General features: G+C 36.6%; 1 protein-coding gene, 1 long non-coding RNA gene and 1 pseudogene across 3 annotated transcripts in view; all 3 read right to left on the bottom strand.

Annotated features, from left to right (window-relative positions):
• Positions 1-1,335: 1,335 nt before the first annotated feature.
• On the bottom strand, positions 1,336-4,959 carry LOC138432692 (large ribosomal subunit protein uL6 pseudogene; annotated as a pseudogene).
• Positions 4,960-21,172: 16,213 nt separating this feature from the next.
• Positions 21,173-22,132, bottom strand: LOC138432691 (uncharacterized). Its single transcript, XR_011253947.1, has 2 exons — positions 21,995-22,132; positions 21,173-21,456 (listed from the first exon to the last, which is right to left on the bottom strand). It is a non-coding gene; the product is annotated as an uncharacterized lncRNA (long non-coding RNA).
• Positions 22,133-22,608: 476 nt separating this feature from the next.
• IFT74 (intraflagellar transport 74) overlaps positions 22,609-27,664 on the bottom strand; it is a 103,615-nt gene continuing 98,559 nt past the window's right edge. For both annotated transcript variants that reach the window (XM_069574152.1, XM_069574151.1), the window contains 2 exons: positions 24,729-24,789; positions 22,609-23,403 (listed from right to left, as the gene is read on the bottom strand). In XM_069574152.1, coding sequence (XP_069430253.1) covers positions 23,285-23,403; positions 24,729-24,789 — 180 coding nt within the window. In that variant the 3' untranslated portion in view covers positions 22,609-23,284. The remainder of the gene's footprint in view (positions 23,404-24,728; positions 24,790-27,664) is intronic.

The raw sequence follows: 27,664 nt of genomic DNA, 5'->3' as shown, positions 1-27,664 counted from the left end.
CATAATCATCAGATATAATTCACACTTTTTACAGGTTTCAAAACAACCACCATCCCTTGTGACAACTATAGAGAAAACTGAATTGACTTTGCTGCTGCTGCTGCTGCTAAATCACTTCAGTCATGTCCAACTCTGTGCAACCCCATAGACGGCAGCCCACGAGGCTCTGCCATCCCTGGGATTCTCCAGGCAAGAACACTGGAGTGGGTTGCCATTTCCTTCTCCAGTGCATGAAATAAATCTACCATGCTTCCTTGTAGAAAACTGTCTGCCCATCTTTTTCTTATACTATGAATAATGCATACGTATCTCCAGCAGCTACTTTTACAAAGATTTATAGAGTTGAAACATGAAATTTACAAAGCCTTTCAACTCTATTTAGGAGACATTCCAGTTTGGAGAACTTTATATTTTGATATCTTAGAAAATCAAATAAAGGTAGTTTAACTAGTTTCTACATAAGCAGAAGTTTATTCAATTCTGTGCTATTAGCACTGATGGGTGAAGTGTCCAAGAGAAGGTTTCTGAAGAGGCTGTTTTTTGCACATAATATTTATAATGACAACATGTATGTGTCCATACATGAAACTGAATTTATCCCCCACCAGGTCAGTCAGGAATATAGGCATCTCACTGTAAAATAACTAAACGGTAATTCTTTGACTTCTAAAACTGCCTGCAAATCTGCTAGAGGTTCAGGCCCAAATCTCCGCTTTTGCCCCCTTGAGGGTTATAGTAAGGGTTATGAGATGGTGGGGTTATGAGATACTCTCTTGTGCCTAGCATTGGCCCCATGAGGGGCTCTGCATGTTGTGACTCATGGCTACTCATCAGCTCTGTATTGTGAACTCTTGGCGTGGCCTGCACTGCCCTGCAGGAGCCATCCTGCCAACCTCTCCAGCTTTATCGGAGCCTCCCCTTGGCCTCTGCACTTGGTACAATGGCCTCCTCACTGTTCCCGGAACATTCTAAACTCATAGCCCGGTAAGCCATTCCCCCCAGGGGCCTTTATAATAAAATTTCCCTTTGTCTTTAAAGCGTTCTCTTAACCACTTCAGTGAAGTGGCAAAGAGATGGAGAAAGAGAACAAATTAACCTTAGATTGTGTATCTTCTCTTCAGCCACACCCATCCACTGAGATAGCAATCATGGTCCTTCTTGTTAGATACAGAAACAAACAAAAAAATTGTAAAGAGGAATTTAACAAAACAACTCAAAATAGAAACCATTTTTTTCAGTAAGAGTTTTTTTCTCTTGAATTTGGCAAAATATTCTATAAAAGGCAGACACAGAGTCTGTCTGTGCTATAAACTTCTTGACACTGGAAAGTCCATATTTGTTTTTTTTTTTTTTTTCAAATCAAGAGTTTTTATTGTCTCTTTAAAGGATCACAACTGAGCCCACAGAACCATCTGCTATCTTGTTGTTTCTGCAGCAGGATCACTGAGATCTTATTCATCAGCCTGCTGAACTGTTCCTTTTTCAGATATATAGATACCATCCAAAAATTTTCTGATATCCTTGTTTTTAACTGTGGTGGCTTGCTGAATCAAAGCAGCTGAATTTGACACAAGTTCAATGTCATTTCCTTCAAGAATCAACTCATCTTTCTGGGCTTGAGATACTGAACAGGCAATCCCTGGCCTCATTCGAACCCTGCGTATGTATTTTTCACCCAAAAAATTTCGGATTTCCACAAGAGAACCATTCTCCTGAATAACAACGTTGATGGGGAAGTGGGCATACACCGACCTCATCTTGTAACGGAAGCCCAGTGTAACACCCTTGATCATGTTCTGTACGTGACTACAGATTGTGTGAACAGTGGCCAGTTCCTTTCTGTTTCCCCACCATTTGTCAACACGGAGCCTCTTCTTTTTCTTTCCAAGGAGACTGAGTTCTACATTGATGTGATTGAAGTCCGTCCATAGGGTGCCTCTGGGGCCCTTCACAATAACTGTCCATCCCTTCAAGTTAATGTCGACATTTTCTGGGATGTCGACAGTCTGATTGCTGAGAATGGTCTTCATTTTCGCAGTAGATGCAGCAAAGCGGAAGTCCATATTTGAAATGACTTCTGAAATTGGCATTCTAGCACCATATTAAGTTAATAATATTAATTGATGTTATTTGTCAAGACTTTAACCTGGCTTAAAGGACAGAAAGTCTATAAGCAGGAAGTTTATTTAATAAAAAGAAATTCACTTAATCATGTATATACATTTAATTGAAAATGCAGATACATATTAATAATACCTACAGACCCATACACAATTCATGCTATGGTGGATATAACCAAACTAGACTGTCTCTAAGTTGAACAGGTAAGGTTCTCCCTAGTATAGCATAGCATTTCAAAATCAGGAAAAGAACCATAAAGGCCTAAGCCCACCATTTACTAGCATATTACACTGGATATTTAATCTCTGCTTCTTTATCTGTAACAGCAGTTTGAAAGTATTCACCTTATGAGGTTGTTATAAAGACTATATGATAATGTATATGCAATACTTAGCAAGGTGCCTGAGATGGGGTATGTACAAAATAAATATTACTATTAATATTGTTAAAGCTTCAGAAAGGAAATTAATAGCCATTTGTATGAGGCTTGAAATAATGTATCTTAGTGATTAATTTAAAAGATGAACTAATTAATATAAGAACTGTGCACATAATTTTAAGTGATCATAAGAAAAAGGAACTATCATAAATAACTCATGTATACTTCTGTTTTAATTTATTCCCAAATGCAATGGTTTACTCAAGTGTGGCTTATGCCTTGATTGCCTCTTTTAGAAACAAGAAACGTTGGGTAACCTATTCTCCTCAAAATATTAAACAAATGTCAATAGGCAAATAGAATTGAAACTGAACTTCCAGTTTAAAGACAGTGAGATGGTCACATACAGTAACTACTACTCCCTCTCAAAATCATTAAAATAGAGTCAATGAATTCTTTAAGGATGTAAAACCAACCTGCCAAAGAAAATGGGAGAGAAGGCAGAAACCACAAAATTTCAGAAGCTGGAAAACTTGTTGGGCTAGAGTTACCTAATACAACAAGCACAGAAATGCTACTGCTAAGCGACTGAATCTTGATAAGTTTATCAGAGTGCTCCTATTAATAGGAAGAACACTAATAGATGTTAGATAGCATTTTGAAAATTTCCTTTAGTAATTGCCATGAGGAAACATGAGTTCTCTGCATAGTAGGTATATAATAAGTAAAAAAAAAAATTATATACTAAATTTGCACACTTACTTTAAAAATATGATAGAAAGATGAAACTTAGCTAAATAGGAAACTGGTCAAAAAGGTAAAAACTTAAACTATAAGACCTCTTTCCTAAAGACCAACAGGAAAAGGGCCTGATTAACTCATGGCCAAGTGAGCTAATGACAAAAGATAACATGAAGATGAAATCTGAAACAAAACAACTGAAGTATTCTTATTAGCTTGCTTTCTCAACACCCTGAGAAACTTAGGGAATGAGAGTACTATCTTAATTTCTTACCACTTTAGTTTTCTTGTTTCTTGCATTATTGTTGTGTGTAAGATGAGAACATTCTGGAAAATATTTACATATATTTTACTGAGAAATTTGTCAACTTTTTAAAGGACTATACAGATCTGATTTTATAGTTTTTAAGAAATATAACATTAAGTCAAATTAAGTGGGTGACATGTTCCTGTAAAGGGTGAAAGATTCTTACTCTATCCCTGCAAAAAGTTAGGGGTGGGATATATAATATTCTTTCACAGTAACATTGTCTTTCTTTATCAGCTCTAGGTTTGGATAAGCTCTAGGTCTGGTCTTCATCAGATTTCCACTGAACTGAAAAGAAGGGAGTGAAGGTACAAGCAGGCATATCTCACAGGGTGGGAGTGACTAAGAAGTACTGTATCTCTTCTTTTAAGTCTAAATCTTCAAAGAGAGTAATGGTTAGAGGGTAGTTTAAACTACTAAGCCAAGGAAATGCACACATCTAATACCCAACTGTCAAACGGGAGATTCACAATTTGATTGCATAACTGGAGGGTAAAGAGAATCTTTGGGATTAGAATAAACAAACATATATACAAACAGTTGTACAAGATCTGTAAAAACCCCAAGTGGTTCTTCCTATAATTTGGAGAACTTTTTAAAGAAGGGTGCCCTGGACATTCAAAGCTTATCTAGCAACAACTCAAATTCAATGCAAATCAAACAGAATTATCTTCCTAATCTGCTCCTCTGCTTTTGACTCCTTTTCTGTATGACAGAGCTTATTAGTTGTGTTCTATTCATATTTTATATTCCATTATTCTATCTGTACTTTTAGAGAAATCAGAACAGAAAACTCCAATAAATTAACACTAATAAATTTTATGTAACGTAACCTCTCCAGACTTCAGTTCCCCACTTGTAAATGAGGAATCAAATCACATAGGTAGAACGCAGAAACCAGAAACATCTGTTCATACCCCAGGTCTGCCACTCACTATGTATGCCGTCCTAGGAAATTTTAGCACCTTATCTGCATCAAAGTCTCCTTGCTTTTACATTTTTCACTTAATGATTTATCTGATGATGTTCCCATGTTTGTTGTTATATTGTAGAAAGTTAAATAATAGCTTTGAGCCACAAAATTAGTCTGACATATACTGCAGTTTGTATGTGTTGTCTTTTTTGTTTGTTTGTTTTAGATAGAATTGAAAGGCTTCTAGTAAAATGCTCCAATCCACTTGACAACCATGTTCCTGCCTGCTTAAGTGACTGCCTCTAGTTGCCTCCACCTGAAATATCTTCCTCCCCATGTCCATTTATCTATTCTCTACTCACACTTCGAAGCCCAACTCAATTCTCATCCTATCACTGAAAACTTACCTAAATATTTCAATGAAAATTAAACAATAATTGACCTTTCTGTATGAACAAGAAATTCATTATGCATTTCCATCCTTTGTTATTGCTCCTTAGTCACTAAGTCTTGTCGGATTCTTTTGTGACCCCATGGACTGTAACCTTCCAGGTTCCTCTGTCCATGGGATTTCCCAAGTAATAATACCTGGGAGTGGGCTGTCATTTTCTTCTCCAGGGGATCTCCCCAACCCAGGGACTGAACCTGTGTTTCCTGCAAGTCTCCTGCATTGCAGGTGGACTCTTTACCACTGAGCCACTAGGGAAGCAATTTCTACATTAGAAATGTATAATAAACTACTTGTTTTCCATCATGACTTGTGCTTAAATTATTCATTCTCTTATTTACTTCCTGTAAGCTCATTGAAAATCTATGACATGCTCTGAGATCTTGGACTTTATGTAATATTTCTTTGTAAAATGGGAATAGAAATTCCTGTCTTTCAAGGTTGTGGAAAATTGAATAAGATAACATATACATAAGTACATATTAAAAAGCAGAGACATTACTTCGCCAACAAAGGTCCGTCTAGTCAAAGCTATGGTTTTTCCAGTAGTCATGTATGGATGTGAGAGTTGGACTATAAAGAAACCTGAGCACCGAAGAATTGATGCTTTTAAACTGTAATATTGGAGAAGACTCTTGAGAGTCCCCTGGACTGCAAGGAGATCCAGCCAGTCCATCCTAAAGGAAATCAGTCCTGAATATTCATTGACACTGAAGCTGAAACTCCAATACTTTGAAGCCACCTGATGTGAAGAACTCACTCATTAGAAAAGACCCTGATGCTGGGAAAGATTGAAGGCAGGAGGAGAAGGGGACGACAGAAGATGAGATGGTTGGATGGCATCACTGACTCGATGGACATGAGTTTGAGTAAGCTCTGGGAGTTGGTGATGGACAGGGAAGCCTGGCATGCTGCAGTTTAATCAATAATACTTGAAATTTGCACAAATCTATAATAATTCATCATTGAAAACTAGAAGTCAAGATAGGAAGTAAATCATCTAAGGCAATTTGTTCTTACAGTGGAAAAGTATTCCCTAGTACATTATAACAAGACTGCAGTCTTATAAAGTCATTAAAAGTTAAAAATCTCCTTATTTCCATTATATAACATGTGAGAATATATAATAACTTCCATTGAACAATATTAGCTCTTACTATCTATTGAGCACTTTCACAGCAGGCACTGTGCAGATGCTTGACTGTATTAGTTCATTTCATCTATTAATATATTCTATAAGGAAGACATTGTTTCCCTTATTTTGCAGTTGCTAAAACTGAGAATTAGAGAAGATTGGTGGTCCTGGGTTACCCTAACAAGTGGCAGACCCATGATTAAAACCCAGATTTGTCTACCTCCAGAACTCATGCTCTTAACCACTATTCTATACGTGTTCCCCATTGTTCTGAAACAAATTTCCTTTATACTAGATTGACCAAGAAGTTCATCTGAATTTTTCCATAAGATGGTATGGAAAAATTCAAATGTACTTTTTAGCCAACCCAATGGTGTAACCCTTTCTTCTCCTGGAAAGGCTGTTATAGTAATAACCCAATCTTTTAGCTGATCTAAGTCTGGTTGTAGGGCTTCTATGATATGTAGTGTATCTCAAAAGAAGGAAACCCTAACAAAGGACTTTCCTTTGTTGTGGCTTACCTAGTTTTCTTCACTATACAACACTTTTTTTTTTAAATACTAACACTGAGCATAAGTTTTTTCTTACCCCTTTAAACATTTTTTAGTTGGAAGATGATTGCTTTACAATGTTGTGTGGTTTCTGCCATACAACATCACAAATCAGTCATAACTATACATATATATATATATATATCCCTTCCTCTTGAGCCTCCGCCCAGCCCCCATCATCCCGCCCTTTAAGGTTGTTACAGAGCGCCAGGCTGGTCTCCCTGGGCTATACGGCAGCTTTCCCCTGGATATCTGCTTTATACATGGCAGTGTATATATGTCAATGCTACTTTCTCAATTTGCCCCACCCTTTCCTTCCCCACTGTGTCCACAAGTCCACTCTCTATGTCTATATCTCCATTCCTTCCCGGCAAATAGGTTCACTGGTACCATTTTTTGAGCATATGTTTTTCAATTCAGAATTTTATAATGACAAAAACAATCCATTTGTTAAAAAATATGTGTTCAGAACCTACCATATACAAAGCATTATTCTGGGCATTATTGAGAATGAATGGGTCCACATTATTTTATAGACCAATATATACTGCAAATTATACAGAATTATAGTAAGGTCATTGTTTCATTTTCTTAATAAAAACCCAAGTGCCTACTAGCATTGTTCAAAGCACAGGTGTGTACCACAATTAAAAACACAAAGTTCCATCTGTTATGGAGCTCAAATTCTAGGTGGGTTAGAGTAGAGGTGGCAGAGAATTAAATACTTAAGAATATATCATAAAGAGATAACATTGTAAGTGCTGTTAACAGAATAAAACAGGCTAATGTAAGTAGAGTGTTGGGGGTGGAGTTCAATTGAATGATCAGAAAAGGCTTCCCCAAGATCCTGAAAAACAGATTTGTGTGTCCAGGCAAAATGTTTAGCAGAGGGAGGTCACTAGAGGTTTTAAGCAGAGGAGAAGATTGTGATCTAATTTATATTTTAAACGTATTACCTCAAATAAAATTTCTGAATGATGAATAACATCTTCTACAAAGTGAAAAGATAAGGCATATCCTGAGAGAAGTTTTTAGGGAAATATATATATATATATGTAAATAAACTATATATGTGATGTAAATAATTAGGATTCAAAACAGTAGTAGACAATGAATATGAACAGATAATTCACAGAAGAAAAATTAATGCAGTACTCTTGCCTGGAAAATCCCATGGGTGGAGGAGCCTGGTAGGCTGCAGTCCATGGGGTCACGACACAACTGAGCAACTTCACTTTCACTTTCATGCATTGGAGAAGGAAATGGTGACCCACTCCAGTGTTCTTGCCTGGAGAATCCCAGGGACGGGGGAGCCTGGTGGGCTGCCTTCTCTGGGGTTGCACAGAGTCGGCCACGACTGAAGCGACTTAGTAGCAACAGCAGCAGCAGTTGTGTGAAAAGATACTCGATCTCACTAGTCATCATGGAAATCCCACTAAAACAACAATCTGAAAATAGTTAAAGTCTGAAAATACCAAGTCCAGGAGATGACTGGTGGGGCTGTAAATGAGCACAACCACTTTAGAAAGAACTAACTGAAAATGTAATACCTTATAATCTAGCAATTCTATACCTAGGTAATTAAAGTCATAAGCATGAGCATAAAGTGTCACATAGCGGAATGTTAACTGGGGTATTATAATAGAGAAAAATACAGAGCAACCTAAACACCAGTTGGTAGCAAAAGTGTAAAGAGTAGGTTGTGGTTTTTTAATACACTGGAATAAAATAAATAGCAATTAAAATGAATAAATAAGATTTGTAAGAATCAACATGGATAGCTTTTTTAAAAGCAATGTTTGATTGAAAAAATAAAGGTGTGTAATGATAGCTTTTATGTAGATTTGTTAAGCACACAAAATAATTCTATATTTTGTTTACACACACTTATATGGAGTAAAAGTATAAAAACAGCCTTGAAGGATAAGCACTAAATTTAAGATGATGATTTAGGGCTACAGGGCTAAAGGAAGAAACAAAGAAAACATCACCATACATATAATATCTATTTCTATCATATTTGTAATATCATTCATATCTGTAAGGACAAAATATTAATAACTTACTAATTCCTGGTGGTGAGTATACTGGTATTTGTTGTTAAAATTCTTTGATTTAATATTTACTGATTTTTAATTTTTTTCAGTGAAATCAAAAGTATTATTACCATAGCTGTGCTTAAAGAATGGATTGTAGAGAGGCAAGAGATCACTTAAGGTCCAAGTGAAACATGATGGTGACTTGAACTAGGATTATAATTTTAAAATGAAATTTTAAAATGAAAATAAATAGACTAAACAGGTGATATTTTGGAGATAAAATTTTGCTGTTGAATATAAGGGGTAAGGGAAAGAAAGAAATGAAGGATGTCTCTGTTTTAAATCTGTTTTTGCATATAAACTTACTTCATACTTGGAGTTTGATTTTGTTGGGCAAAAACATAGATAATATGAAACTGTGCAGTTTCATTAAATATCATTTAGAGTCACTTCCCTACTGGCTCAGATGGTAAAAATATCTGTCTGCAATGCCAGAGACCCGGGTTCAATCCCTGGGCTGGGAAGATCCCCTGGAGAAGGGAATGGCTACCTACTCCAGTATTCTTGCCTGGAGAAGTCCATGGACAGAGAAGCCTGGCAGGCTACAGTCCATGGGGTCACAAAGAGTTGGACAACACTTGCACTTTCATAGTCACTTGAGACAGTTATTGGTTAATTTCTTCAGTTACAGAGATATGAAAATTAAACTTCTGTATTTTGTTGGGAGTTGCTCTACTCCCAAGGAACACAATGGCAGCACATAAACAGAACTTGGTTAGCTCAACCTTCCCTTCATCTGGACCAGACCTTCTCCCAAGTTGCCCAAGGCAGTGACTAGATCTTCAGCTCTCTTAGTTATCTGTCTTGTAGTGGCAGTGCCAGTGAGTATCTTAGAGGAAACTTTTGAATTCTACCCTGAATCTATATTACTACTCCCCAAATGAACAGTGTGCTTGCCAGTGAAACACAGCTTTAAGAAAAGTCTCAGCCACAATTTCAAAGACATTATAGACCCTCTCATACAGACATTTTGGAGCCCATGTGAGTCTTAAAAGTCCTGGGTTATTCTGGGATGTTGGTCAGAATATGGCATTTAGGCTCAAGGTGGATCATAGGGACAGAAGCTGTAACATTCAGTTGAGCTTAGTTGCTCAGTCATGTCTGACTCTGTGAAACCATGGGCTGTAGCCCAGCAGGCTTCTCTGCCCATTGGATTCTCCAGGCCAGAATACTGGAGTGGGCTATCATGCTCTCTTCCTGGGAATCTTCACAACCCAGGGATCAAACCCAAGTCTCCTGCATTGCAGGCAGATTCTTTACTGTCTGAGACACCAGGGAAGCCCCAAAATATTGGAGTACCCTATCCCTTCTCCAGGGGATCTTCTTGAGTCTGGAATCGAACCAGGATCTCCTGCATTGCAAGCAGATTCTTTACCAGCTGAGCTACCAAGGAAGCCCATAATATTCATCTGAGTACCTTTAATCACTTTAGAAAGTGATTATTATCCCATAAAATTTGAGAAAGCTGGTATGAAATAAATGAGATGTCAGGTCCTGAAGAACCCCTGGAAGTTTTACATTAATGCCTCAGGAAAAACATATTTTATGGTAATAAAGGTTTCATGAATTTGGCAGTGGGTTTACAAAAAGACACTTGGTTTAATTTTTCAGTATCAGTCAGTATCGACATTTACCAAGAAAAGTTATCATCAAATGAACTTGCACTGCTTACTCTTCCATTAGGATTTAAGTTTAATCTGGGGAGGAATTTTATTGGTTTTGGTCGCTTCTTTATTCAATTATTAGCTGAGTGAATGTGATAAACAGAAACAGACAGCCTTACTTTCTGGTATGGTTGTCTTTATATGTACAGATATGTTTTGCTTTCCTCATATGACGGAGTTTATATCATTAGCAGTTCCTGTTATTGGCAATGAAATTATGACAAATAAATATGAGGATGGAAACTATAATTGGAGAGAAAGTAATTGCAGGGGGTTGTGGCATACGCTGCATAAATCATGGCTGTAATAAATCACCACAAAATTAGTGGCCTAAGGCAACACAAATTTATTATCTTACAGTTCTGGAAGTCAGAAGTCTGAGGGGTCTAGGCTAAAATCCTTCTGGAGGCCCTGGGGAGATTCTGTTTCCTTTCCTTTCCCAGATTCTAGAGGCTGCCTGCATTTCTTGGCTCACAGCTCCTTCCTCCATCTTCAAAGTACATCAATTGCTTCTAAATCTCATGTTTTATCTCTCTGGCTTGGACCTTCTTGCCTCCTTTTTCAAGAGAAGTTTGTGATTTCATTGAGTCCACCCAGATAATCCAGAATAATCTTCACATCTCAATCCTTACTCACAATTGCATTGTTTCTTTTGCCAAGTAAGGTAACATACTCACAGCTTCTAGGGATTAGGATGTGAACATTTAAATTCTGTGTACCATAGCTATTTTAGAAATCTTACTTACATTGATGTTTTCACTCTTTGCTCCTTCACTATGTTGTTTCACTAAAAAACTGAAAAATTTTGAAACGTCTAGAGGCACATAGCAGAGTTTACCTGGAATAAACAAAATTGGAAATTTATTTCCATCTCAACCAAGAAGATCTGATTATATAACAGATGGGAACAAGGGGACCACTACTTCTTTTATCATTTCAAAAGATTGTAATATGAGTTATAAACAATGATTTTCAAACAGTAAGACTAATCCTTACCTCATCCCCATTCCTCACCTTCCGAATGTACTGAAACCTGCTTTTCAGTTAAATTCAGATGTGAACTGAGCTTCAAAATAGCAAACTTGGTAGGGCAAGCTCTTAGCTGAAGGATGTTGCTTTTAATCTAAACATTTTTTTATAGTTTCTTTTTTGGAATTGTCTTTAAAGACAGTTCACCAGACACACAGGAAAACTGGCTCGTTATTTTAAGGTCACAAGGTACTTTGCCTACTCTGTCTTCTTCCCTTCCCCATTGTTTTAATCTGCTCGCCTTCATCCTTGCTCCTTCCTCTGCTGATACTAGTGCCAGAGATCTGGGAGGTTGAGAGGAAGGCCTGGGGAGCCAGAGCGCGGCTGGGAAGGGGTCGAGGAGAGCTTCACGTGGAGCTCAACAGGTAGCCGACTGCAGTGTTACCTCGTTTGTGTGACCCAGCCTATTTTAAACACTGTTAAATAACAATATTCGATAATTTGCTAAGTGTCAAAAAATCATGTTATTAAAGTAAATCCCTATTGAGTATAAATATTATTTTAAATCAAAGGTATACTAGTCAAACAGACTTTTAGATATACTGTTCTTTGATGGGAGAAACTAGGGCATTGGATGAGAGACTAGAAAAGCTTCCCTTACATTAACAAGGGACCTTCTTTTTTCCAAAGAAGGTCTCAGTTTAGAGGTTTTCTTAGAATAGCCCTGTAATTCAAAGCTTTTCAACTCTGGCAATTAAAGTTTACTATCTAGATGATACATGGATAAATGAGGAAACTATTATTGACACTGGCATCATATAAAATATTTATACCATAGAATATAGGCTGCAAACTGTTTTTCAATACTAGAGTTATTAAAAGTAAGTATAATTCACAAACCTTCTGCTATTTTCAATTACTGAAGTTACAGAAGATCTGGCCTGACAGATTCTTTCAGCGGCTTCATTCAGAAGAAAATATATAAATATTTTTAACTACTATGTGTACTTTTTCTTCATTTGACCAATTGAGGTTAATTTTCAATGAAATGTATCTGTAAGAGTAACTTATTTATTTTTCAGGTTTTATTTTATATTGGGGTATAGCCAAATAATAATGCTGTAATAGTTTCAGGTGAACAGCAAAGGGACTCAGTCATACAAACACACGTACCCAATCTTCCCCAAACTCCCCTTCTATCCAGGCTGCCACGTAACACTTAGCAGAGTTTCATGCACTATACAGTAGGTCCTGTTGATTACCCATTTTAAATACAGCAGTGTATACCTGTCCATCCCAAACTCCCTAACAAGAATAATTTAAGAGTAATCAAAGGAAATGCAAAAAATCCTATTTTAGATTATAATCTCACATAGGATTTTTTTTTTTCCTTATGGGACAGTCTTCCTCTATTTTATAAAACTGCCATTTGGCTTCCTCCTGTGACTCATGCCTTTCCTATAATCAAAATAAAAAGTTCTAAATTCTAAATCTATGCTGTGCAGTTTGTAGCCACTATCCACACGCACTATTAAGCATTCGAAATGTGGCCAGTCTGAATTGAGATTTTCTTTAGGTGTAAAATATATATTGAATCTTAGTTTTCAAAAAACTAAGATCATGGCATCTGATCCTATCACTTCATGGCAAACAGATGGGAAAACAATGGAAACAGTGACAAACTTTATTTTCTTAGGCTCTAAAATCACAGATGGTGATTGCAGCCATGAAATTAAAAGACCCTTGCTCCATGGAAGAAAAGTTATTGACAAACCTAGACAAAGTATTAAAAAGCAGAAATATTACTTTGCCGACAAAGGTCCATCTAGTCAAAGCTATGGCTTCCAGTAGCCAAGTATGGATGTGAGAGTTGGACCATAAAGAAGGCAGAGCGCCAAAGAATTGATGCTTTTGAGCTGTGGTGTTGGAGAAGACTCTCGAGAGTCTCTTTGATTTCAGGGAGATCAAACCAGTTAATCCTAAAGGAAATCAATGCTGAATATTCACTGGCAAGACTGCTGAAACTGAAGCTCCAGTACTTTGGCCACCTGATGCAAAGAGCCAATTCATTAGAAAAGACCCTGGTGCTGGGAAAGATTGAAGGCAGAAGGAGAAGGGAATGACAGGATGAGCTGGTTGAATAGCATCAGTGACCCAATGGACATGAGTTTGAGCAAGCTCCAGGATAGCGTGAAGGACAAGGAAGCCTGGTGTGCTGCAGTCCATGGGGTCACAAAGAGTTGGACATGACTGAACAACTAAACAACATTTGCAAGTATAAAATACACATTGAATCAAAAGACTTAGAATGAAAAACAGAACATAAAGTATCTCAATTAATTTAATAACTGTTGAAATAATATTTTGGATATATTGAGTTAAATAAAATACAGTAAAACAAATTTCACCTACTTAATTTTTAATATAGGTATTAGAAAATTAAAATTGACATATTTGCTCACATTTGTAAGCTCATATTATAATTCTATCAGAGAGCACTGTTCTAAATTATCAAGCCAGTATTTCCTCCTACAGCATCAAGATCAAAGAGCTTCATTTCTGAATAGACATGTTTGAATGAGTTTTACTTATGCATTAAAAAAACCTTTAATTCAAAATATTTTGGAGCACTATTTTAAAATATTTTATAATATTTTAAGTTATTTAATCACTAGCTCACTCTGGAAGAGTAGATAGGTATTTCCCCCATTTTCCAGGTGCATCTCTACAGACCTTAAAATGACTGACAATTGCTGAGTAATACTCCATTGTGTATATGTACCACAGCTTTCTTATCCATTCATCTGCTGATGGACATCTATTACTCAGCCATTAAAAAGAATACATTTGAATCAGTTCTAATGAGGTGGATGAAACTGGACCCTATTATACAGAGTGAAGTAAGCCAGAAAGAAAAACACCAATACAGTATATTAACACATATATATGGAATTTAGAAAGATGGTAACAATAACCCTGTATGCGAGACAGCAAAAGAGACACAAATGTATAGAACAGTCTTTTGGACTCTGTGGGAGAGGGAGAGGTTGGGATGATTTGGGAGAATGGCATTGAAACATGTATAATATCATATAAGAAATGAATCGCCAGGCTAGGTTCGATGCAGGATACAGGATGCTTGGGGCTGGTGCACTGGGATGACCCAGAGAGACAGTATGGGGAGGGAGGTGGGAGGGGGGTTCAGGATTGGGAACACATATACACCCGTGGTGGATTCATGTTGATGTATGGCAAAACCAATACAGTATTGAAAAGTAAAATAAAGTAAAATTTAAAAAAAACGAAAAAGACTGACAATTGTACCAGCCATACAGGTGCTCTAAGTCTGTACCAGACTCAGTTACAATGCCTTCACTTTTATTTTTATTTTTGGTATACATTCTAAGACAAGCAATGGTTATTTCCATTTAAAAAATTCTGCCTAAACAAATCACTGACCCTAGATAAAAGGCTAGCAAATGGAAGCCTAAATGATGTCTCTACAGATGTTCCCTCAACAGTTTGTATAACCATCTATCTATCCATCTATTCATCCATCCACCTATCTATCCATCCATCCACTCATTCATCTATCCATCATCAAAACCTGGCTTGTCTTTGAATAAGCTTCAAAAACTGCTCTTGGATTATAATAGTGGTGCTAGAGAAGAAGAATGGAATGTTTGACACTTCTGCTTCTCAACAGAAATCCAAGAGAATGTTCAAAGGGCTCTTGAGTAACTGTGTCCCACAACTGCTATGCCACTGCTGCTGCTGCTGCTAAGTCGCTTCAGTCATGTCCGACTTTGTGCGACCCCATAGGTGGCAGCCCACCAGGCTCCCCCGTCCCTGGGATTCTCCAGGCAAGAACACTGGAGTGGGTTGCCATGTCCTTCTCCAATGCATGAAAGTGAAAGGTCAAAGTGAAGTCACTCAGTCGTATCCGACTCTTCGCAACCCCACGGACTGCAGCCCACCAGGCTCCTCCGTCCATGGGATTTTCCAGGCAAGAGTACCGGAGTGAGGTGCCATTGCCTTCTCCTATGCCACTATGCCACTTCATTTAAATAAATACTGTACCTTTAGTTATCATTCCCTCATCTATGTCCCATCCCATCCCTGAAAGTGAAAAGTGTTAGTCAGTCAGTGGTGTCCAACTCTTTGTGACCCCATGGCTGGGGCCCACCAGGCTCCCCTGTCCATGGAATTCTCCAGGGAAGAATACTGAAGTGGGTTGCCATGCCCTTCTCTGAGGGATCTTCCTGACCCAGGGATCGAACCTGGGTCTTCCACATTGCAGGCAGATTCTTTACCGTCTGAGCCACCAGGGAAACCACTAACCTATACTTCTTTTTAATGGTTGAATGATGTTTCATTGTGTATCTTTATGAACTACATTTTATTTATCCATTCATCAGTTAATGGATATTTGGGTTGTATACACTTTCAGACTATTATGACTAATGCTGCTAAGAACATTTGTGTACAAGTTTTTGTGTCAAAATGTTTTCAACCCTCCCAGGTACATATACCTATGAATGGATCTGTTAGGTGACATGGTAACTCTTTGTTTACCTTTTCAAGAAATTTTCAAACTGTTTTCAAAGGGACTCCTATGCCTTTCAATTTGGCTTAGCTTATCTCACTCAAACTGATTCAATATGCATTTACTGTGAGCTTACTTACCAATAGGGCCACTTGGCAGACAGGATGCAGATGACTAAGACATCATCCCTGTTTTCAGGAAGCCCACTGCCTGGTGAAAGACCTCATAGCTTAGTAGAAATGAGTGAGAAGTCGTTCCTACCACCTGGTATCTGCCTTAAAGAGGGAAGAAGAAAGTATTTGTGGCTCAGTAGTATTAGATGAGGAAGAGATGCTCAGATGACCCCAATACTTTACAATAACACCACTAGCATTCAGGGAACATTTAATAATGCGGTTTTCATTGTTTTCATTGCTGCTACTGTGGCTTTTTATATCTTTAGATGAGGCCTAAAATGAACTCATTAGTTGTTACTAGAATTTACCTATGTCTGCTGCTAAGTCACTTCAGTCATGTCTGACTCTGTGTGACCCCATAGATGGCAGCCCACCAGGCTCCTCTGTCCCTGGGATTCTCCAGGCAAGAACACAGGAGTGGGTTGCCATTTCCTTCTCCAATGCATGCATGCATGCTAAGTCACTTCAGTCGTGTCCGACTTGTGCGACCCTATGGACAGCAGCCCACCAGGCTAGTCCATCCATAGGATTCTCTAGGCAAGAATACTGGAGTGGGTTGCCATCTATGTCTAGTGACACCTTAGAAGTACATAGGAAATAAGTAGTCATGATTCAATTTTCATTATATACTTATCTTAATCACAAAATCATTATCAACATATGAAATCAGGCTGATACATAGGAATCTTTGAAATGATTCCAATACCTGAGATGACATGAGTCTGAGTGAACTCCGGGAGTTGGTGATGGACAGGGAGGCCTGGCGTGCTGTGATTCATGGGGTTGCAGAGTTGGACACGACTGAGCGACTGAACTGAAGAATTCAATTTGGCAAGCTAAAATTCTCTAAGCCTCTTGTAGAAGCAGAGGAGATACCAAGGGAAAAGAATGAAGAGTGGACAAAAAGGTAGAAGAATTAAGAGAAAATGATGCCACAAAATGGAAAGAAAAAAAAGTTTCAAGAAAGTGTGGCTAGTAATTTTAAATCCCACATAGAAATTTTACTGGAATAAAACCTAGTAGCCTACTAATTTTAGTAATTAAAGTGTCAATGGACCTAGAGATTGTCATACTGAGTGAAGTCAGACAGAGAAGGGGAAATATTATATGACTTTCCTTATATGCGGATTCTAAAAATGAAATGATACAGGTGAACTTACTTACAAAACTGAAAGAGACTCACAGACTTAGAGAACAAACATGGTTGCTGGTGGGAGGGATGGGGGTAGGGATAATTAGGGAGCTTGGGATGGACATGTACACTCTGCTCTACTTAAAATGGATAACCAGCAAGGACCTATTGTATAGCACATAGAACTTTGCTCAAAGTTATGTGGCAGCCTGGATGGGGGGGTGTAAATGGACATATGTATATGTATGTGTGTATGTGCGTATATATATATAATTTATATATATACACACACATGGCTGAGTCCCTTTGCTGTTCACCTTAAACTATCATAACATTGTTGACGATACACCAATACAACATAAAAAGTTTCAATAAAAGATATCATTGGTTATGTTAACAAAAGCAATTTCAGTGGAGTAGGGGGAGCAGTGTTTAGAAAAAAGATTGGGGTATGAAGACGACTAGTCTTTTAAGAGTTTTGAATGTGAAAAGAATGGGAGGAAGATGAATGTGTTTCTGTATTGAAGGATGTAATCAATGGAGGAAAGGCTAAAGCCATAGGAAGAAAGGGATGAAAGACAGAAAATTAAGGAAGATTCAGAAGGAATCTGGAACGGATATAAGCATCAGTATAGGAACTAGTCTTAGGAAGAGAGAGGCCTTCTTCTAGAAAAGACTTAGAAATTATGCTTCTAAGCCATATTCTCATGAGAGAGATGCATAGGTGCTTCTTCAGACTCAAAGTCCCATGCCCTTTCAGTTATGCTGCATTCCTTAATAACTATGTACAAGCCGAGGAGAAAGGTGACGAAGGAAAGATCCACAGGAAGTGTGTAACTTGGGTAGTATAAAGGGGCGTTATCTCTTCTAGTGAGGACAGTATTTGCAGAGAGCTGCTTCAACGAGGAAGGTTAAAGAAATGACTAGTTATATTTGTATGGTGGATGCTTTTATCATGATGGATAAAACAATGATAAAGTCAGATTATTACAAGATAGAATGAGGGGTCTGACGCTCATGGTAGTTGAAATTCCAGCGAGTTTTCCTTACTGAGGTGCAATGTGTTAGTGCTAAATATCCTTTCCAGTCTTCATTGGGAAATGTCTCTTCTGTTTACATTTCTGAGGCTGCGACCACACAATGTCCAAACATTAGCTTGGTATGGAATTTCAGACAATCAATCTAACAGACTCTTTAAAAAATTCTTTTCATCAGGTCATACCTTAATACTTACTAAAGATAAGTAAGAGATATGGCTTGTCGAGGTTATTGTTTAGGGAGGGGGATGGCAGTGCACACTGAGGTCCTGAAGTTTCTTAGAAATAAACAGTCTGACAAGTCAGAGTATGTGGTAAAGAAAACTTGTCCTGGAAATCTAATCTGTGGTCAATAAAAAGATACTGGATCACAGAAATTTTGAATGTTTATTTTATGGAAGTTTTACCTTTTTTTTTTTTTTTGACTGAAGTAGGGGCATCTTGGAGATAATACAGTGGTGAGAGGTTTTGTAAGAAGTTTGCTTGCCTCCTATTGTCTGTATTTCTTTCAATTAGCTGTCTCTTAGCATCTCTTATGGATGCTTCTCATGGTCTAACTGGCTATCTCAATTGTGCCACAGCTGGACTTCTACAGCTTCACCAGAGCCCCTTCTCTGACTGAAATATTTCTAGCAGGAAGAAGAACTGAGCCAAGGAACACGTTCAAGGGCAGATGTCCCTAGGAAGGTAGGGCCAATTGGCAGTAAATGTCCATTTGGCCTTCTGATAACCACCATGAGCAAGGCACGGGGCTTTTGTGACATTTTAAAGCCAAGAGCTCTAGTACACTGCAGAGATTTAGGCTTCATCCATCCATCTACTGTTTGGCACTTTTGTTATTTCCTCCCAAGGGATGCCTGCTTTTCTCTGTAGACTACATGGGAAGTTAGAGAGGCTGGAAAAGCAATTTTCTCTTCCTCTCCTTCTTAACCATTTCCCCTACTCCTGAGACACAAAGCCCCTGCTTCGTCCTTGGCTGGGGGGGATGGGGTGGTGCTGGTTGGCCTTTAAGTTGGCCCTCCCCCCTCCAGTTAACTGAGGGAAAGTTCATTTGAACAAGAAGCTATTTAAACACCGAAAGAGGCTTTTAGAAATGAACTACGTTTTACTTTAACAAAAAATTCAGGTTGAGCTTATGGACTATATCAAATATTTTCACCCTCAGCACTGGTGGTGTAGTGGTGAGCATAGTTGCCTTTCCAACAGTTTCACCTTCATGTTAATAGGGTGAATAGGGTGAATTTATCTGTTGAAAGTGAGAACACAGAAATGAGGTAATATTTCAGTTTGGCTAGTTGTAGTTCTTTCTTGATCTATACCAAATACAATTCTCATCAATTAAGTTTGGTTTTTTTCATGGTATCGCTATGTTGTTATCATGGTAAAAATACTGTTTTACAAAAAGATGTTGAAATAAAACAGTAATTTTGAAAAATCTCATTTTAGTTTTCATATTTTTCTTGTGAAATGCTTACCTAGTGTATTTAAGCCTCTTTTAGGTAGAAGACCGCTCAATTCTCTGACTCATGCTTCCTCCAAACTCTCTTCTACACTGGACTCTCCAGTGGGTGTTATTTTCCCTCCTATGACACAACTTCTCTTTATGCGTAATCACTCTTGACTTGAAGGAGAATAAAGTCGACCAAGCAGAACAGCCTATTTACCAACTAGGCTATTTATACACAGGTTATTCCCATGTCCCTTGAGATTATACAGTTAGTTTCAGAGCAGCAATTCATTACAATATGTTATGAGGAAAGATACTGAGGCAGCAAAATATAATCTATTATCTACTAAAAATAAGCAGTAAGAATTAACCTTTTGTTATTACAAAGTTATAAGTATTTTAATAGAATTTTAAAAATTATATTTTTAGTATGAAAACACATTCTGCATGGTGTTCCTAGTTAAAACACAAGAAAATTTTTGTTATAATGATGAAGGCAGTTTGGTTTACTTAAAACAACTAAAACAAATATACGTAGTGCACTGTCCATGTGGATAATGCCGATGATGGTGAGTGCAGGCACATGCTTGCACACTGCTATTCGCGTCATGTTCCTGAGGGCAATTTGTGTCAAAAGGCCTTGGACTCTGGCTTTTGACTCTCTGAGCCAATCCTGCGAGTTAAGCACTATTATTCCATTTTATAGATGAAGAAACTGAAATTCAGAGACGAAGTAACTTCCCTAGGTCATATGAAAAGTTAGCAGTGGAGCTGTGGTTCAAACTCAGTTACATAATTCAAAGCTTACGCCTAACCACACCCCACTAACCTCATTCAATACATGGTATTTGTTTTCAGAAAGTATTCCTATAATAAAATAATATACAGCAATTTAACATGTTGCTGTACTGGAGTATATAATGACATGAATAAATGTTTGCAAAACTATAAATAGCAAAAGTTTAAGAACAGTATGATTTTAATTTAAAAATATATATAAGTATATAATGAAAAATAGGTTATGTATGACAGATATATATAGATGCACATCTTAAGAGACTAATGTGATCAGAAGTAATTTTCATTTGATCTGTCTTTCCTAAATTTTCTACCTTTGTATTAAAAGCTATCTTTTTAAAGATGCTCAATCTCAGTTCTCAAACTGTGAATCTGCGATTTAAAGACACAATCTGCTTCTATTTCAAAAGGTAGATAAAAATGAGATACATTAATTTTAAATTAGATCACCACAGTTCTCTAGTAGTCTGTCAGTTTCTTCCTACTTCAAGTATAAATGTTCTTATTTATTAAGGTTGTTTATGCTGGAATCATATAGCTAAAGGAAACAACTACAGAGAAATTGGGCAGCAAGAACCCCTGGAGCTTCCCTTAACTGATCTTTTATCTCCAGTGTGAACAGCATGACTCCATGCTCTAATTCTCTTACCCCGCCTGAATTTTACACTGTAACATGAAACCAGAATACGGTCCAAATCAGGGACTCCCATTAGTGAAAGAGTATAAAGAACTCATGTTTATTTACTGATAAAGATAATGGTGGGAAAAGCACAGATTCTGCTAGCTTTCCGATGTTGGTCTTCATTAGTAAGGCGATTCAGCATGTTTGTTCAGTCTGCAGCTTCTTCCCATGCGACTCACAAGGTGTTATTTTAACAGGAATGAAACTCACTGAGCAATGTGACTGACTGAGGAAGAGCCGGTTTAAGCAGATAGTAGCCTCCAGGTCTACCCTAGCAGAGAGAATATTCTTGTTGGATTTGTTGAAAAGCTCTGAGAGGAAGGAAGAGACATTAGTAAGAATTTCCCTCAGATAACACATTTTAGTTTAAAGAAATCCTGCTCAGTTAAGTTCCCCCAAATATCATATATGAGTAATTTAGCATGGAAGTTGGGAATTTTGCTTTTTTCAAGATAGTTACAATCTTTTTCTGCCAAACTTCACAATGTTATAATACAAACACACATATATAATGACGAGGCAATTTTCCTCCTACTTTCTTTCTGAGTAAAGACTGGTTAAGTTCTAGCTCAATGATTATAGCAGAGCTGTCTAAACTATCATATGTCCTTTCTACAAGTATTAACTGTATATATGTTTTTAATTTGAATTTTTATTGCACATCAAACAATTATATGTACATCACAGATAATTTTGAGAAAGTACCAGAAAGGTCAATGAAGATGAAAAGACCCACAATCCCAATACTCAGAAAAAACTGTAATATTAATAGTATATATTTTTCTTGAACTTATTGCATATTAGCATATTAAGGGTTCTGAGCAGACAAGAAGAAAGAGAATAATTTACCTTTGTTTCAAATAATGCTTCCCAAATTCCTTTGACTATGAATCCTTTGATGGTATAACACCTATTAAACTCACGATCTAAGGAACATACTTTATGAATGCCACCTTAATGAATGTGTATGCAGAATCTTTGGCCATACTAGTAATCCAGAGTTAATCAAATTCAACAATGGTCACCCTTCTACCTAAACTCACACAGAACTAAAACTGAATAATTTAATGATAAATATTTACTTCAGGTAAGGAGCATGCATGGGAACTTTCATCATATGTAAACTGTATCTCAATAAAGCCTTTTTAAAAAGAAACTAATATGCTCCCGTTTCATGAAAACTGAGAAGTAGAATAACTTGAGGAATGCAAGATCAGAGCAAAGGAAGGACAGTTTTAAGGAATACTTTATTCTGGCCAAAGTGACTCATTCTTCCCAAAAGAGAGGATGCATCTTCAGTTCCGTAAGGTCTCCTCAGATTGACATGACACATTTCTACCTCTTCCACCTTTTCCTTTCAAATGTGCCAGCAACGCTTATAAATTAATCTGCTCAAGTCCTCCTGTAGTACTAAGAGTGAATGCAAACTCCGGAATAAAAACGAACAACATAGTCCAAAAGAGTCCACTGTAAATACAACATTTATTTTAAATTTTATGCTTGTCCTAGCAAAAACATGTAAGAAATAATTTTTTAAGTGCAAAGAGTAAAACTATTAATTCCCAATAAAGAATGTCTTAATTTCACAAAGGAATAACTGACATATAAAAAATGTTACGTATTTACCTGTGATTTCATATGCCTTAAAAACACATCAAATATATCTTGCTTGAGAAGTAAAGCTCAAAACTAGATACCTCCCTTCTATTCTTATTATCTATTTCTAGAAGCAAAAATTGGCAAGGTTGATAAATGCTAAATTAGAATCATACTCCAAGCATGCCTCCTATGCTTGACATATGAAAAGATGATAGCATTTGCTGCCACAGATGGATTATACTAACTAAATGAATAACAATAGCCACTTTACGTTTGTTTTATCTCCTGGTTCTTTGAGAAATTTTTATCACCTACACAAAACAAATCTAAATATAAAAGGAGATGATACATTTTTAATATATAAGCTATTTATTAAACTATTATACTATTTAAAGCATCATTCTTCAAAGAGGCCATGAAATTATAACTTTCAAAAATTGTTAGGTAAAACTTGTCAAGTGTAAGCAATTTTTTAAAATGGCGTGTACAAAGTTTAGCAGCAAGAGAACATTTCTATAGAGACTTGCAGTCGCTTCAGACTCAGTTTCTGCTCATGCTATGCAGAGCATCCACGATGCTTTTATTATATTCTGCAATCTGCTTGGACACATTCTTCATAATTGGCCGGTAATCACTCTCTTGACTCTTGGTTGCTATGACTAATTACATGAGTTAAGAGGGAACAATATCAATACAAATATTAATCTAATTCTGTGATGCAGAAAAGACTCAAATTATACTAGTGTTTTTCTTATTGAAAACTGAAGATGGCACAAAAAAGCACAATTAGAATAGTTTTAAAAAAACAAACAGTATTTTAACAGATTAAGCATCAAACCTAAACCTAAAAGGTCTAACCCTAAAAGGCCAGGCCAAATTTGTTTCAAAAAAGTTCACCTATGATATACAAACATTTTTAGAGTTAATATGTTATTCATCTCAATCTGGTCATAGAACAATTCAATGTTCAGAAGAACCACATCCTTTAGAGTACCACACAGAATTTCAGGCAAGTTTCTAGACATCACTCTGCTTCAAAATCACCTACTTTATGTCAGACAAAACCAGAGTTCTGGACTTTAACATATTGTGAATATAAATCTGCTTTTAAAATAAACTGCACAACCACTGGGAACTAGAGCCTTTAGCGTCTCATCTGGAGGAAAGCTGGGTCCATGATGCCCTGAGAAGATGTTCAGTAGCATCCTAGAGAACCTATGCAACCAATGAGTTAGAATCTAGTTCTCTAACCAGAGTTGCTCTTGAATAGTCAAAGATGGGACTAGGAGACAACATTTTGGGAAATGTTTCTTACATTCCACAATACCTGTTGTCAGCTGCTGCTTCCATCTATGATTACACAAAAAGATGAGCAAAAAGACTTAAACGTAAGTACTATCTTGATAGAAATAAGATGGGGCATAAGTACTATCTTGGTAGATGAGATTGAAGGTCAAATTTCTCATGTGTACACTTCTTGGTTATCCCTCCTTTTGCTTCCCAGATATCTAAGGTACAACATTATAAATAACAAAAACTGACCATACATACACACATATACATATATATGGTTATATATAATTCTCCCAACAAGTCTATGAGAAGGAAATATTAGCTGTATTTGAGATGATAAAATTGCAGTTTATAGTTAACTGTCCAAAGTCCATAACTTATACATAGTAGAGTCAATATTTAAAATTAGATTTCCTGACTCTAAAATCTGAGTACTTAGTCACTATGCCACATACGTGGCTTTGTATGGTCTGCTTTCTATTAGTTACTTTAGTATACACATACACACACACACACACACACACTATTGTAGAATAGAAACTAAGTCTTATTCATTTCCCACATAGTTTAGCCAGTATTTTGTACATATTAGGTATCTGATGTTGAACTGAATATTATTTCAATCTTTAAAGAAATTCCTAGAGAAAAAAAATCCCTCAATCAAGTTCATTTGTAATTTTTTAAAGGATACATTCTTTCATCACAAAATTATTTTGCTCATGGTGTTGCCACTTCCTCTCCAAATTTGTAAGCTAAAACACAAAAGAAAAATGTTCACCAGTGCCCATATTCAAAACAATTATACACTCCTCTGAGATATTAGAAACAAAACCTCTCAATTTTAAATCTTTTCAACTCCCGTATTTTACTGAGATAAAGCCATGGCAGATGAAAGAGAAATGTAGAAAAAGTTAAACAACAGTAAATATAATACTAAACAGAACACTGAATTCAACAGGTTTACTGTTTACTTTAATTGGAACATATTTATTATACCAATGAACATACCAACTGAAAGACAATTTATGATATTTCCCTCTCCTAAAAGAACTTTAAAAAGAAGAATGGGACATGATAAGAATCTCTCCTTGAAATCTGAAGGTCTAATGCCATGAAAATACTACATATTCTAACACTGTCAAAGGTTGAGCTATATAGGAGAAACTTCCTTATTTCCAGGGCTAAATTTCCTGTCTAATTTCACAAGCTGTGATAAGAGTAGAGCTGCAGTGTAAAGATTATAAGAGGGCTGGTAAAAAGCTGGCATTCTTACAATAATTTCTGCATCAACAGGAAGCTAATGTGGATATTATATTGATGGTTGCTTCCTCCAAAGACAATTTTACTGTTATAGAATTAAATTGTTTTTCTGATTTAATTAACCTTGTAACTCTGGGTTATGGTCTTTTTAAGATGCACATAGTTTTTTCCTAAGCAAAGTCTGAAAAATGAAACATTAAAATAATGTTCTGCCTGAATATTTCCAAGAAGTAATAATCATTTAAAAAAATCTGATAACTGAAACAGCATTCATATTTCTTCCTAAACTCAAGTTAAAATTATTTTCAGGGCATAAGTTCAGTATCAGTGTAGCATCTATCCCATTGTTTCCTCCAAAGATAAATCTAGATATTAGGATGAGTCATAACTAATTATATGAACTGTATGTGCTGTGAGTTAATGCTACAAAATCAGATCCAGCTTCCCCTGATAGAACCTTGAAGCTCAGATGGACTTAAGGAAGTAGTCAGCAGTTTTTGACAATAAATCTAAAATAACCTTTTGCAAAGTCAAGTACCAAATTTTCCCTCTTTGTTTCATACAAAGGGGTGGCCTTATTATGAAGCAAACCTCTTAAGTGCTACATGACTATTGCTATAAAAGCAACTCTATGTCATATGGTCAAATTCCTTCTTTACTATACATTTATTTATTTCAGTGATATATATAAATCTTGCCTTTAAACCCCCAAGGATGTCAAGAAGCACAAATCTTTTTTTTTTCCCTACAACTTATTTTAAAAGTCTATCATGAGTTCTTTATATTTTCCCCCAAACTGTAAACTGCTTTTCCCTTTTGTTGATTGTTTCATTTGCTGTGCAGAATCTTTTTAGTCTGATGTGGACCATTTATTTATTTTTGCCTTGGCTGCTTGTGCTTTTTGGTGTTATAATAAAAACTTGTTGCCAAGACTAACGTCAAGGAGCTTTTCCCCTATGTTTTCTTCTAGGAGCTTTGCAGTTTGTTCCAATATAAATATGTTTAAATGCTATCAAATAAATAACCACTCAAAAAATGTCTGTTATGCCATGTTATTTATAGATGTCAAAGCCAGTTTTCAAGAAAATAATTTCAAAAAATAGGGAGGCCAGGATTTGATTCAAACAACTGGGATTCGTAAAAGGCAAACCATAATACAGAGAAGCACTGTAAACTGATTTATGTTACAAATTCCTGTAAATGGGGTTAAGAATAAGATTATCACTTAATGTGGGAATAAACAAGGTAGCCACGGACTGGCTCTAAGACACTGTTTGTTAAATGTTTTTCTCTTTAAATCATCTATTCAGTGAAAGAAGAGGGCCGAAAATCCATATGAAGTATCAATGCTCTTTCCTATGAACCATAAGACAATGGCCTCATTAACTTGTTCTTAGGTTTTCTTCTCCAGTATCCATTCCAACTCTAAACAGACTAGGATAAATTTGCTATTTACAAGTCTATAAATAGGCTTGTATATTACAAAGCAGAGACAAAGTAATTGACTAATAAATTAGAAACATGTAAATTAGTGACTTCTAAGTTGGACACCACTGAGCGACTGAACTGAACTGAACTAAAGTTTGTGGCTAACTCTGATGAGAGTCCATCCCTTTTATGACGAATGTAAGGTTTATCTTTTTTTTTAAAAGGTACATACATACAATGAAATAGCTGACATCCTAAAAATATCAAAAAAAGAGCTTGAAAACATTTAAGTAAGAAAAGAAATGCTTAAAGACTGTATGCATAGAATGATTTCATTATCTGTAAGAACAATATAATTAAGGGTGTATAACTGCAAAGGTAAACTCCAGGAGTTGGTGATGGACAGGGAAGCCTGGCGTGCTATGATTCATGGGGTTGCAAAGAGTTGGACACTGAGCGACTGAATTTAACTGAACTGCAAAGGAAAAAAGTTTACAAGGATATTATACCAAAATGTTAATGATAACTGTCTATCATGATCATGATACCACGTGAAGAAAAAACAATGCATTTAGCATTAATAAATCATAGCTGCAAATTGTTAACATAGACTAATTTGATGTGAGAATGACCAACCTTTATCAGACCATAATAACTGATTTTGTATATGACACGCATGCTTCATTTACTCCACCAAAAAATACTTATTGAACACTTACCATGTGCCAACCACTAACAGTGCTGGGGAGAAAGTGAGTGACAGAGACAAGGCTTCTGCCCTCCAATCTAGAAGACCTCAGACCTTGTTTAGGTAATTATCAGCAGGATGAGTGATATGAAAAAGGTTTGCCTTTGCATCCGGAGTAAATCATCATAAATGCAAACAACGAAATTCAAGAATAGGACTGCTCTTCACAGCATTATTTGAACAGTTTTAAA

The sequence above is a fragment of the Ovis canadensis genome, chromosome 2 (assembly GCF_042477335.2).
Source record: "Ovis canadensis isolate MfBH-ARS-UI-01 breed Bighorn chromosome 2, ARS-UI_OviCan_v2, whole genome shotgun sequence".
Lineage (NCBI taxonomy): Eukaryota > Metazoa > Chordata > Mammalia > Artiodactyla > Bovidae > Ovis > Ovis canadensis.
Note: the sequence above shows the minus strand (reverse complement) of the source record. Positions and strands in the feature narration are given on the sequence as shown.